General features: G+C 34.9%; 1 protein-coding gene across 3 annotated transcripts; it reads left to right on the top strand.

Moving 5' to 3' along the window:
- The first annotated feature begins 2,844 nt into the window (after window positions 1-2,844).
- LOC113709561 (mitochondrial ATP-independent inner membrane protease subunit 1a-like) lies at window positions 2,845-8,325 on the top strand. 3 transcript variants are annotated; one of them, XM_072065413.1, is made up of 5 exons: window positions 2,845-3,183; window positions 3,293-3,493; window positions 3,969-4,079; window positions 5,867-5,928; window positions 7,699-8,030. In XM_072065413.1, the coding sequence occupies exons 1-5, from the start codon at window positions 3,058-3,060 to the stop codon at window positions 7,805-7,807; spliced, it is 609 nt and encodes a 202-aa protein (XP_071921514.1). In that variant the 5' UTR covers window positions 2,845-3,057; the 3' UTR covers window positions 7,808-8,030. The 3 variants fall into 3 exon arrangements, with proteins under 3 accessions (XP_071921514.1, XP_027088156.1, XP_071921515.1); XM_027232355.2 differs by lacking the exon at window positions 7,699-8,030 and adding an exon at window positions 8,070-8,325 and having other exon boundaries at window positions 2,847-3,183; window positions 5,867-5,930; XM_072065414.1 differs by lacking the exon at window positions 7,699-8,030 and adding an exon at window positions 8,067-8,325 and having other exon boundaries at window positions 2,848-3,183.
- The last annotated feature ends 5,787 nt before the right edge of the window (window positions 8,326-14,112 follow it).

Genomic DNA, 14,112 nt, shown 5'->3' with positions numbered 1-14,112 from the left:
GCTAACCCCTCGCTCAAGGCTCATCATGAAAGTAATTCTTGGGTTGGGAATGCGCACTTTTACTTTCTAAGTATTTCGCTGCAAATTCCCCCTCATAGTTTTCGCTTTATGAAAGCAGTTAGAATGTGAAAGTAGATGAGTTCATTGTTTTGTGACTAAAGCTGCATACAACCTTATGCTGTAACGTTTGGTCGTGACTGCAGGATCGGTTAAATCTGGCTTTTTCATGGCTTCATGCACCAGTTTTGTTTGTAATGTTTGTGAATTCCGTCTTTTTCATGGCTTCATGAATCTGTGTTGGTCATTTGAATCACTTGAAGCTCAGACACCCTTTGCTCTATACGATTTTATTTCCGATACTATTCTTTTTCATTCATTCTGGAATGGAAATTATACGACTGAATCTAGGCAGCAACTCAAGTGGCATTTCGAGTCTGGATCCTCCACGATGCAAATAGCTTCATCTATACAGTTACCAACTATCCATGTGTTACTATCATTTTACCCCCTTAATGTTTAGTGTTACTATTAATTTCCCCCTTGACTTTATTTTTTAGTCATTTTACTCCCAAGACTAACGGTCAAACTTTTATTAATTTAAGTGATAAGACATGTTTAACCTTTAGAATTATTATTACTTTACCTCCATAAATTATAATCTTATTATTAATTTATCCTCTAGAGTTATTTTTTAGGCAATTTATCCCATCATTAAACCAAATTAAGCAAGCTAAAAAATTTTAGAAGATAGTACCCTTTTTTTGTATGATAAAAATAATAAAAGATTTAGAGTGGCTCTTCTTTTTTTTAGTATCAAGAAAAAAAGTCAAAACATTAATTTCTTTCTTCTTGGCAATCTTATTAATATTGAAAAAAAATAGAAAAATAGGAGAGGGAGAGAGAAAGAGCTCAATTCTTTTTTTTAATATAAATAAGAAAGAATTCAATATTTTTATTATTTTAAAATTATTTTGCTTTTCTGTTTACTACCCAATTCCAATCCTAAGCCCGAGGACATTAAAGTAATATGATAATATTAGATTTTTTCCTTGTTTTCTGTCTCTTTCTGTCCTATCTCCTTTTCTTTTCCTAGTAATTAATAAGTGTGAAAAAATTTTGAGAAAATTCTTTTATTTTTATCTTTTTGGAATCTTAGAGTGAAAAAAGGATAATTATTTCAACTTTTTTTATTTTTAATTATATATAAAAAAAGGTAAATACATTAAAAAAATTTTAACATGCTTTTTAGATTAACGATAGGGTAAAATATATAGAAAATAATGTTAGAGAGTAAAATGATTATATCACTATAATTTAAAGAGATAAAGTGATAATAATAATGCAGTAATATTATAAATAAAAGAGTATTTTTGTCAAAAATTCATTAATATGTTGAGTTAAATTATCTATGGAGTGAAGTGATTAGAAAATAGCATTAGAGGATAAATTAATAGTACTAATATAGTTAAAAGGGGTAAAGTGACCCTCAAAACGAGTGCCCTCACTATAAAGAGTTAAAAATATGACTATATGTGGGGGTAAAGGCATAATGATTATGGCACTTGCTGAGAAATTTGGGCACTATGCGTTCTACCATTTCTGAATTTTACGAAAATACTCGAGCTAGAATCTCCAACAATTTCAATGTTATAGCAACAATCCATGTTCATAATAAAAAAAATTTTCAACTAGATTATGCTGCAACAATATCAATGCCGATTCTCTAGCAACTTGCAAGCTCAATTACTGCAAATAACTTATTAGCCTAATAAAACCTTCAATCTAGCTTTTTCCTCTAATGAATTATTTGCTAATTGGCTACATACACAAGTATGCCTTTCCCCAGTTGAAAATAATGTTAAGAGAAGGCTCTTTTTTCTAACACATGCGCTTTATTCCAAATCATTACCGAACAGAAAAGAACAAGTATTTTCTCCATAACATGTAAAAGATTCTTGGCAAAGAAATTTGGAGAGAGAAAAGGAAATCTAGAAGTTATTTAACCAAGTACGTTATTTTAAAAAGGGTTAATTTCACTTTGTCCCCCCAAACTTTGGACGATTATCACTTAAGTCCCTAAACTTCAAAATGGAACACTTAAGTCCCTAAACTTATAAATACCTCCCACTTAAGTCCCTAAACTTATAAATAGGGACACTTTAATCCCTAAACCCTCATAAAATGGGACACTTCGACCACCAACGGTATTCATGATTTGTTAACAATTTTCCTTAAGTGGGAGGTATTTATAAATTTAGGGACTTAAGTGTCCCATTTTGAAGTTTAGGGACTTAAGTGGGTAATCGTCCAAAGTTTGGGGGGACAAAGTGGAATTAACCCTTTTAAAAATTAAGATACAAATAAGATTAAAAGGGCATTATTGGTATATTAACTTGTATTTGGGGTTTTTTTTTGTTAGCTTTGTTGAGCTGGTCATTGACAAAAGAATAGGTGTGGAACAACTATAACATTCATTGAAAAAGATTTTGTATTTACTCCACTAACTCAAGCTGATCAAAGGAAAATGTTGAAACTTACTAAATTTCAGCTAAATCTTATATATAGTAGCCACTAATTTGTAGAAAATCAAAATATGTACATATGGCCTTAATTAATTTGATAATAATTTCTATTTAGAAAAAACAGTAATCAAATTGTACAGAAGCTTGAGTGATTATCTCAAGGAAAATGGTATCTTTCTTCTCAATGCTAGTAGTAATTTTGCATTTGCGGTTGCCTCAGAATAATTTGAAAAGTTCCAACCCTTCCTTGCAATATATTTTCCCTAGGCTTCTTCAAGAAAGTCACAGCAGAATCTAAGGTTAAAAGATGAATTAGACTGCTCAACACTCAATCGAATTCGTTCATTTGCTAACTAATCAAATTAAATTTGAACAAAATTCTATGTTCCATAAAGCTCGATAAAAAGCTCATTCTTTACGCCCCTAACTGAGCTCAGAAAAATGCAAACCAACGCAGGTCTCATGCTTCTGACTATATGAGCATTCAAATTTTGGAGAATCAGAGCAAACCTTGTCAATCTCGAAGTATAGAGAAATGAGTCTTCAAGTTTTCAGGCATTGGATCCCAACTGTCAAAGATGCATTTGATCGAACACTAATGGTGGCCAAATTCTTCTGCGGCCTTCATGTCACCAATACTTTCCTCTGTACCTGTGCTCTGGTTATTACTACTAAACCAGACTTTCTTTGATCTTTTCAATTGCAGAAAAATCAAGTTAAAATCTTTTGAAGAAAAGTTCAGTTAATTGGTATTTTCTCCTTCGTTGTAGGCTATGGGACCTAGCATGCTACCCACATTGAACCTGACAGGAAGTTTAGTCCTGGTAGAGAGACTATCAATCCGATTTGGGAAAATGGCTTCGGGTGAAGTGGTCCTGATTCGGAGCCCTGAAGAACCCCGAAAGGTTGTGATCAAGAGAATAGTTGGTGTTGAAGGTGATGCTGTTGGTAACGAAGAGGCAACTGCTGTTGTAAATATCATTGCGTTAATTTGTTTTTATTGTTTATATGGATTTCTTTTTTTTTTTCCTGGTTTTTATGGATCTGTATTGGACGTTTGGTGATTTTTTTGTTTTTTTGTTTTCCTTTGAGGATAAAGGCTTTGGAGTACTTGATCTTCGATTTAAAATGAGACTCGTATTCTGTTTTCTTTGTGATTAGCATCATTTTTTGTTTTTATTGACGTCATTGATACTACTTTGACTGAGCAGTGGTTTAACAGTTTCTAATGCTATATGTGCTCGAATGCATATACACATCAACCGTACACTTGAATTCAGGCTGTGTATCTGTAATATGTTAATGTGTGTTCTCCTATTTTGTTATTCATGTAATGGCTCTTAAGCTTTCGCAGAAAGTAGTTGTGTTATGTCATCAATGTAAAGAGTGGATTTTTATGAGTAATTTTGTCATGAAACAAAGTGCACTATCTCTCTGTAACTGTAGGTGCCGAAGGGACATATCTGGATAGAGGGAGATAACAAACATAATTCTAGAGATTCAAGGCAATTTGGACCTGTTCCTTATGGGCTCTTAGAGGGCAGAGTTTTCTGGGTGGTACGTGAATTCAACTTAAATAGACTATTTAATGGTATTGTTTCAATTTGTTTTTTTGGTATTTTGAAGGAATGTATTATTGATTGGAGCTACTTGTAGTCATTAAGGCTTTATGCTCAGATTTCAAATATTTTCAATCCCAAAGCTGTTGTGAGAATACTTAACTAGTAAGAAGCCATTTTCTGAATCATTGAGGTTTATCAAGGAATGCTCTATCTTATATCAAAGAGGTGTTGTTCATCAATTTTAGCTCTCCAACTGTTAATTCAAGTTTCTTTGATGGTTGCACCAGTACTTGTGAGGAGATTAGAGCATGGTAAATATTGTTAAAAGTGGATAGGTTGGTGGTGAAAGTTAGAGGAGAAAAATGAGCAGTAAGATGGTGGATGCTGTCAAAATAGATTTTGAATGGTCAGATGCTTACCAGAAATGGTTTGTTAATTGAAGGGAAAAATTGAGTTATGCTTCAATGTTCAGGGAAAGAAGACGAAAAAGTTAGACCCTAAATAAAGATGAAAAAGGATTACCCTGAAAAAGGTATATTGTGTTTTGATTAAAAAAAGAAGTAACAACCGCAACGTTTTGCTGGAAAATATCTTACACCCAACCGAACAGATTCTACATGATGATGGTGTAGCTCAACTCTGCTCAGTGTAAGTTAGGACATCTGCCATGCAGCTTGATGCACAAGGATACTCAAAAACGTAATGCGTGACTCACATGTCACATTGAGACTTCTTCCATGTGGACTTTGATATCAAGGATTTCCTTGTATTCGTAGTAGCTAATTGTTTGCTTTCTAGGGTAGTGATTGCAAATTACAAGTGCTTCAATCTCCATCATCATTAAGCAACAAAAAAGAGAAAAGAAAAAAAAAATTAGTTTCAGTTGATCTTGTTTTCTTCCATAAACTCTTAATTCTTTCCATTCACCACAGCAGGCATAAATCTTCCCTAGTTGCTAAAAGATCCAAGCTCAACTTTTGATTCTTCCCCCACAGCAGGCACTGTTTGTAATCTCCACTGTTAGACTTCTACACAGTCCCAAAGATTTCATTTAAGTGGCTACAGAAATTTTTACATTTGTGAAATCGAAGAATAATGTAATTGAATTTTCAAGTAGAATTTGAGCTTTGATGCATACATTGTTAAAAGTTACCTTCTGGGCAAATCTGAATTATTTGAGTCTAGTATATTAAGCATCGGCTTAGCTATGTGGTAATTGCAGCCCTACTGTCAAAGTCATTGAGTTATTTGGATAATAGGGAGCAGCCTAGGGAGAGGGTACGTGGAAGTGGAAATTGGTTTTGCTGTATGTGGAAGGGAGGAGTTATAGATCTTTTGCATAGGAAAATCTGATTGTGGAGATCAAAGTTCTCAACTTTTTAATTTTTTTTGAACTTTAGTTTGGAGTAGAAAATTTGAATTTCCTGTTTGGAGAGATGGTAGTTGCATGGATTTTGTGAGCGATCTATAAGTGAGTGAGGTTTTTACTTTTAGGTCAGTTTCAATATTGAAGGTCGGACTCCCACTTTCAGCTTTCTACTGAAGCATCCAATATGGATTTATCATATATCAATGAGAGTGAATCATGTAAAGGACACCTATAAATAATAACCAGATGAGCAGTGGCTTGTGCACAAGGTGGTTTACTTTGTACGTGATTGAGAAGTCTGTGACCAACCTATTTCATTTTGTTTGAATCATGTAAACACTTGACAATTTTCTGCAGAACATTTCTTCATCCTGCATTTTGAAAAGGAAAATAACTTTTGGTGCTTTATGTAGATGTGGCCTCCTGAAGATTTTGGATCAGTGGGTAGAAAAGTGGAAAACAACAGCCTAGAAAGGTGTGAGTGTATTTTTGCTTTATTTTCCTTACCTCTTTTCTGGGTAATCAGTTATGGCTTTTCTGGGGAATCAGTTATGGATTTCGGGGCTTGGGCAAATATCTGACCTTTTTCCCCCTACTGTCAGACATGTAGTGAAACCATTATTATGTTGGCTATGATGCTTGTCAAATAAATGGTGAAGTTGGTCTTGTTTTGTATCATACCTGAAACCGATCTCCCTTATTTTTGGTCCTTGCATGTTGTATGTTGATCTCGTGAATTACTCTGGCCATTGCTGTTAACTTGTGTCTTTTTAATACTACAAGATCAAACTGAAGCTGATCAAATATTTGTGGTTTTGGTAAAAATGAGCAATTCAGAATGCATTCTCTCTTTTTAATAGGATTTGCTGCTTGGTCAATCAAGAATCTCTCCGTAATTTATTTACTGAGCACCCATCTCAGATGACATGATGACATAATTCTGCTAAGTATATCTTGACCTATCTAAAAGGTTTGGGGAAGCTACAGTCTTGTGTTACTATCAAGCTAGACTGACATTTTATTATCGAGGGAAGAAAAGAAAATAAAAAGAAGGAATAGCAAAACAAACTTCCTTTCTATGTATTGGGATGCCATAACTGTAGAAAGTCTGGCTAAGCTACATTTTTTTTTGGTAACTATCAAGCAATTCTATTGAATTGGTTTAAATCTAAACTTCATTCTATAATTGAGGGAAGAAAATAAAGGTAAAAGAGGGGTCATCAAAGGCTCTTTTCTTTTTTTTCCCTATTTGTGTGCTAATTGTGAATGGGAGTTATAATAAAGGTACAAGAATATATACATATGCTTGTTGAGAACTTGCATTCTCTAGATAGACTTCTGCAATTAGTCCATGTATCCTTATGAAATGGTGAGAGTTCTGTTTTCCTTGAAAACATGCAAAACCTAAAGATGTTTGATTTCCCAATAAAAACACATTGGTATTACCTTTCATTGCTCTCAGGCCTCTTTGTGCTGCTCTATGACTTCAGACTGTTTCAACAGACAATCAAGATTAGAGGCTTGTTGGATAACTGACGCCTGTAATAAAGTTATATATTACATAATCAAATGGTTTTGGCTGTTTTGTGGCTCACGCCTTTTCTATTTCTAAATTTTGATTTGTTACCTTGAGGTATACTGGATAATTTGAGAAGAAATCTAAGTAAGGTTTGGAATCTGGCTGTTCTTTAAACTGGTAGTGTGTTGAACTTGGCAATATAGACTTAAGCATTACACTTTGAAGAGTTAATGAATTGAGTTACATGATTATTTAGCATTTTCAATGAAGAACAGATATTGAATGATGGTACTAAAAGTCTGCTAGTAATTGAGATGTTAACTGGAATGGGGCACTTGAGCACTAGGAAACTTTACAATTATTATATATGATATTTTTTATTTGAGGGTTGTAACCGTGGTTAAAGTGTTGCCTGTTTTCTTTAAGTTCCAAATTAAGCTTTTGACTGGTTCTGATGTGCAAGTGAATATTGCATTTCTTTGATCCATAATCTGCTATTGTAGGATACTAGCCTATGTGTGTTTAACGGGCTTTGCATATGGCTCGAAAATGATTTGTCTATGTGCTTATTTCTGCATGAAAGACGAGTAATGTATCACACAGTTAAGCATTAGAGAGCAAATAGAATTGCCTTGTTAGTCAATAGTTGGAACTGGACTGTTGTTTTGTCAATCCAAGAATTGTTGAAAGCATCTCATTTTGTTAAAATGGCCCCTGTTTGCCCAGATCCAAAGAAGGGTTTTCTGTCCATGCACCTCTGAAAAACCAATGGTTTATTTTCACTCAGATACAAATGCAGCTCTTCCTCTGTGCTTGGGATCAGATGTTGTATTAAACCACAGTGCATTAAACCAGATCTATTTGAAACATATGGTGTTTATGCCATCACTGTACAAATATCTTTGTGGTTATAAACTTGGGATCCATTAACTAGCTATGTACAAAGTTCTGTTTTGTTTCTATAGAGATAAATTATGTGGTGGCTCATTCATCAATGCAAACTTTAAAAGGGCATGGGTTACACGTAATGGAGGGTTTGAATGTCTGTTTTATGTTTGGTTGCACGCATGATTGCTAAGTGGGTCCATTTTTAGCAGCGCTGGTTGTCAAAAAACATAAGCGTCAAAAGTTCCAAGGTTGATGATGGAGTGGGCTAGAATCATCCACGAGTTATGGACAGAATAGTAGATGGAGAGTATTGCAGATATCAGTAATCAAATTGGGCAGATGAGACGAGAGAGTTCAAATTTCTGAATTCTTTTATGCTACCTTTGCATGGCAAAACTGCCAAAATATATTTTATTTCTTGATGAATATGTAGAGGTTTCATTAATATTGTTTTTCTTTTTTCTTTTTTTTTTCTCCTCCGTTTCTTTCTGTGATCTTAAGTTTTCAAAACCTGTTCTATTAGTTTTATATTTATTATTATTTCGGTTATCGAACAATTATTTTGGAACCCACTGGGCCAATGGCTCAGTGGCCACTAGGGAGGGGCTTTCTCCCTGCAGCGAAAAAAATCTAAGGGTTGTGCCATAGCACTCTCTTGGTCTAATTGGATCTGTATACCCACTAGCCCCCTACCACAGCCTCCTTAGGCTCCCCCTCCCCCTTAGATTAGGATAGAGTAGGTTATACAAATATATCGTTACTGACAAAAAACAAAATATATCAAACAATTATTTTGGGGGTACTTAAGGAACGCCTTAAATGTGACCTATATATATCCTGGATGCTATTTTCCTGCTACTTGGACTTTGCTTTCTGCCTTTTTTCCTGCCTTCCTTTCCCTCTCTTCCTCAAGGTGTTGCGTTTTGGCAACTACTTGGGACAGTGAAATCAACTGCTTGAATCTACTATAAATTGAAGCAATTCATCTCATGCTAACCATCCAAGGATTCAGCTGTCAGCAAGTTGTAAAAGAAAGACGCTGCTTCCCATACCATTTGTCTCCTCGTCTATCTAGACATCTTCAAGATGCAAACATTCGCTTTATTACTTCTCTCGTCCCAATGAAAGTGTCGGATTTTCTCTTTTAGTTTGTTTCAAAATTATTATTATTTACCCAAATTGGAAACTAATTTTTACTCCACTTCTCCTTTTCACCCTTATATCTAGAGGCACAAGAGACTTGTATGTAATTATTGTAAGCCCGTCTATTAATAGTCATCAATTGTTTTCCAAGTTCAAAACAGATGCATGAGTTTCAAAACAAGAAATAGTCCTTATGCATGTACATCACAACATGCACACTTAATAATGCATGGAAGCACAAAAGGCCCACCTTTTTTTCTCCTTCTGAAGACTCATAAAACATTTTCAATTGTGACCACTAATTGAAGATAGAGCATTTAGAAGATTGAGCGAATACCTCTCTTCAATGATTATTGTTGATAGAAAGCTCTGTTCCTAAAGTGCAACAAAAATTTTGAGATGGAAGGAGTAATAATTTAAGATTGGACAAAAAATTTTGATGATTTTGAAACTTTACATTTCGTACACTTTTAGTAGTCCAACTAATAACTGTATATTTTTAGTCCTCCAAGTAACAAACATGTATAAAACCATTGAGCTTAGCTCAGTGGCCACCGAGGAGGGACTTAAGTCCTTCCTTGGGCTGTAGGTTGGGAGGTTTCAAACCCCACCTGCAGCAAAAAAAATCCAAAGGTGGTGCTATAGCATTCTCTTGATTTAGTCAGGTTTGCATACCTACTAGCCCCTAATATACACTATTCTACTGTTAAGTTCAACAGAAAACACTTCACCCACTATGCATGCGACAAATTGAAGGGGCACTTTTGTCAACATAGTACAAAGGGATGAGAAAAACTCTTTTCGAATTGCAATTATTCCTCATTTCTCCTTTTCCACACATTTCCAAATATTCCTCCACCTTATATGGCCATTTTCCATATTCTTGAAAGGGTCTTCTATTTTGAAGTACATGCCAAAAGTGCTTTGTGATGGCCTCAAACTCCCTTGAAGCTTAATCTTCCCAAATAAAACTGCTTCTTTCCTTGGCTTTGTTTCAATTGTTGCTAAAGCTACCAGCTTCTTTGAACTCCTTTGAACTCCTTTGAAGCTTAAGCTTCTCAATTGTTAACTATAGGCTACATGTATGTATATCAAGCAATTGAATATTTCTATAAGTTTAAAAAAATAAATGAAAATAAAGATTATGTACTTGTATTTTTTTCTTATTTTTCACCCTTATTATCAAGGATAAGATTCTAAATTGATATTTTACTTACCATTGTGTATTTCAAACCATAGTAAATATTGGATAAATATACTTTCAATGTACTAAATATTTATATATATATATATCTATTCAAGATTGAAAGAATAGCTCATAGATAGATTTTAAAACATTTAAAGGCCAGAACGCAACATTTAAAAGGTCTTGGTTTTCAAAGTCAAATGGCTAAATTGATAGAAAATATGGAATTACATACGAATTTATAACTTTAAAGTGATTTAGAGACAAATGAAAAAAAAGGGGTAAAAATAATATCCATAATGACTATGAACACTTATAAACAATTCGAAATACACTTATAATACTTACAAGCAACTTGGTCACACTTATAACACTTAATAGTATGTGATAGTTAGAGTCAAATGGCCAGTTTGGGAGTTTGGGATTAAAAAGAAAAGGTGGGAAATGTTAAGTTATGAAAGAGAAAAAAAGAAGAGATTAGAGTTTAATGTTGTTTCGGAGTTTAAGAAAGAAATGAAAGGATTTTGAACATATAAATCATTAAAATTTTATTCAATATAAATCTAAGGATAGAAGTGGCATTTATTAAAATTTTAAAGCTTTATTGCTTTCTTTGATTTATGGGCAGAAAGTTTTTCCACTGTAGCAGCAAAACAAATCTCACAGATCTTTTGGTTTGCATGCTTTTCGTCCCCTTACAAACTCCTAAACAATAGAAACCAACTCCTTTCTCTCACTTTCTCTTATTTTCCTATCAAATCTAGCTCCTAAATGGATTGAAAGTTTCAAACTATCAAAGTCAAGATCTATTAGGTTGTGCTCTACTTGGTTTTCTTCCCTCGCTTCTCTCTTCGCCATTTCTTCTTTGTTTCATCCACCATAGTATAACTAAATTCTTTTAAATTTTCTTGATTTCTTTTTCCTTTCTCCTTCCTTCCTATCCAGTTTCTTTATTTTCTCTACCACATTTTTTTCTTCAGTATCTCTATTATTGTATTTTCTTGATTTTTGTCGAATGAATTTTCAAAGTTTTCGACTGTTATTTCTAGATTCCCATTGGCTATTGTTGGATTTTAGGTACTGGAAAGCTTTTTGAGTTATTGGATGTGAGTTGGAATGGGTTGACTTGGATGGTTGTTATTATTGGATGTGAGTTCAAGGTTATTATTGGTTGGCTTGTTTTTTGAGTCTCCAAGTCAAGCAAATTTGATCTAGTCACTAGTGATTCCTGCATCTCCAATGACTAGCGGACTGATGGCGGAAAGGAAAGCCAAGATCCAACGACGAGTCATCTGAGTCATCTCTGACGCGGATGATTCTTTGAATCATGAGTTGAATAGGAGTCATTGTTCCAACTATTTTTCAAACCCTCGGCCCCTGATGTCATCCTTAATTGTAGTAAGGCAACCAATAATTTTGAAACTTTCTCAAATGATGATCAATTTTGTGTCCATCATCAAGGTGAAGAATGATGCTTGCTTTCTTGTTCATTGCCTAATTTTTCTTGTTCAATTAAAATCCCCTTCGCTCAGACGCACAGAAGTAGCTTGCCCCAATTTTGCTAATAATGAGTACAAGATATGTTAGAGATCTAGCTTCAATGAATGCCTGAGCTTCTTAAAAATCTAGATCTATAAAATGATGTCAAGGGAGTTGAGTCATGAATTCAAGAACCACTCTAACTAAGGAACTCCTTCGCTACCTTTTGCTTGCCCATTTTAGCAGAGCATAGAGCTTAGAGTTTAACAACTCTAATAGAGTTTTTATGGATGGTCTATCCCATATCAGATGATTCACCTTTGGTTATTCATTTTAACAAACCATAGAGGTTAAAATTTAACAACTACCAATAAAGATTTTTCGAAGATGACAAAACCTAGGATGACCCTAGAATCTCTTCTTTGTCTCTGTCCTAGAAGTTGCTGGACATAAAGGCCTCCTAAGGTAGCTTTCCTTGATATGCAGTGGGAATAAAGACAATATTGGTAGCAGCTACTATGCCCTTTCGTGAAATCAATCTCATACTCCTTTAGAGGGAAGAGGAGATATTTCTCCACTCCAAAGGGCATTCTCAATGGTAGAAGTACTGGAATTAAATCCAAACCAGTAAGTAAACATGATCAATTTTTGGTTTCAATTTTTTGGTTTCAACTAGATAAACAAATTTTTATTTATTGTAAAATGAGTAAAATATGAATAAGACTCCTATTACAAATCGAGAAAAAAAAAATTCTATGGACAGATCAACCATCTGGGTTTTGGCTGGTTTTATTTATTTATTTTTAATAATCGAACGAATGCCATGATCAGTCACAGAGTGAAAGGTCAAATAGGCTGATCAAGTTCAAAAACTCATTAGGTATTTTTAGGGTACTTATGTGGATTTTTCTATCCTAGAGGGACCCATCCCAATTGGCTATCCCTACCCTCCACTTGCACGTGCCACGTCCCTTGCACTATCCAACATTCTCTTCATCCAATGACACTCTTTCCAACCCTTTGTCCCTTATCCTTTCACCTCTCTCCTACTTGCCCTTTTCTTCTCCCACTCTTCAAATTCGATGGTTTTTTAAACGTGTTTGATATGATGTTCTTCAAGGCATGTTGATTACACTTACGGAATTAACAGATAGTGGAGATTTCATTTCCATACTCTTAACAACTAACCCTTATCCTCTCCTACATCTTTTCTCCTATACTGAACTCTTCTTAACCTACTTTCTTTTTTCGTCAACTGTCCTTACCTTTGTGCGCATTGAATATTAACGCCTCTTTCACTTTCCATCTACACTTACCATTTTCTTTTCCTAGCTCAACCCTAGCCTTCACCTTACTTGGCCCGTCCCCTTACTCTTTCTGTGTGCCCATATTCTCTCTCGATTTATCCTTTCCAACTTTACTTCACTTCTCCCTTTGCTTTCTCTTACCTAACGGAACCCTGCCTAACAAATCAGAACTCACTCCCTATCAGCTGTCCATATCCTCTTCTCTTCTTAAGTCTTTATTCTCTTCTCTTTCTATTTCCACTGGATGCCTAATCAAACCCTCTTTGACCTACTCACGTCATTCTTCCCTTCCCTTAACCTCTGCCTCTATCTCCTTACTATCCAGGTCTCCTTCTTCCACTTGCCTGCAACTTTCTTCCCTTGCATTACCTCAGCACCTTTCTTTTTTTGACTGTCTTCCCTTCCTTTCCATCTTTTTCAATGACTTTCCACCCTTTCTTGTAGTTTTAACTCTTCCCTCCTATCTTGTATACTCTCATATTTAAAGAGCCCACCTAGACATGTCGTTTCCATAATCTATTTACACCAGCCACGTCTTTCACCTATCTTTCATCCAATAATACTCTTTTCAACCTTTTTTCTCTCCTTGAACTTCACCCTTCTCTTGCTCATTCCCTTTTCTTCCCTCTTTCTAAAATTCAAATAATTTAGTTATACGGATGTGGTTATTTAAAAGTACTTGATTTGATTTCTTTGAGGTATGTTGAAGATAATTATGGAATGAATGGATAGTAGTGGGTTCCATTTCCATATTCCTAAGTAGGCAATCCTTATCCTTTCTCATCTCAACCATGCCCACCTCTTTTCTCCTATCCTAAACCCTCCTTAGCCTATTCCCGCCTACCCCTGCGACTATGTCTACTAAATTTTAAGGCCTCTTGTGCCTTTTAGTTGAATTTGTCACCTTCCTTTTCTTACCCTACCCCAACTCTCACCTCACCTAGCCTCTCCTCTCCCCCTTTCTACGTGTCCTACTCTCTCTTGATTTATCCCATATCTAATTTTTGCAATTTTAATCCCTTTTTCCCTCCCTCACTTTTGTCATTTTCTCTCACTTATTCCAAAGGGACTCTTCACAACCTACCACAACTTTACTCTACTAGCACTTGCCATCTTTCTCACCTCACCTTCTCTTGC

Source organism: Coffea arabica, chromosome 9e (genome assembly GCF_036785885.1).
Source record: "Coffea arabica cultivar ET-39 chromosome 9e, Coffea Arabica ET-39 HiFi, whole genome shotgun sequence".
Taxonomy (NCBI): Eukaryota; Viridiplantae; Streptophyta; class Magnoliopsida; order Gentianales; family Rubiaceae; genus Coffea; species Coffea arabica.
The sequence above is the reverse complement of the archived record's forward strand: the minus strand, read 5'-3'. Positions and strand labels throughout refer to the sequence as shown.

Bases quoted from the DNA above. Each gene is read 5' to 3' on its own strand.
- LOC113709561 (XM_072065413.1), top strand. From the start codon at position 3,058: ATGAGTCTTCAAGTTTTCAGGCATTGGATCCCAACTGTCAAAGATGCA. The intron at 3,184-3,292 runs GTTATTACTACT...CCTTCGTTGTAG, and splicing joins TCCTCTGTACCTGTGCTCTG to GCTATGGGACCTAGCATGCT. The intron at 5,929-7,698 runs GTGTGAGTGTAT...CTGTTTGCCCAG, and splicing joins GAAAACAACAGCCTAGAAAG to ATCCAAAGAAGGGTTTTCTG.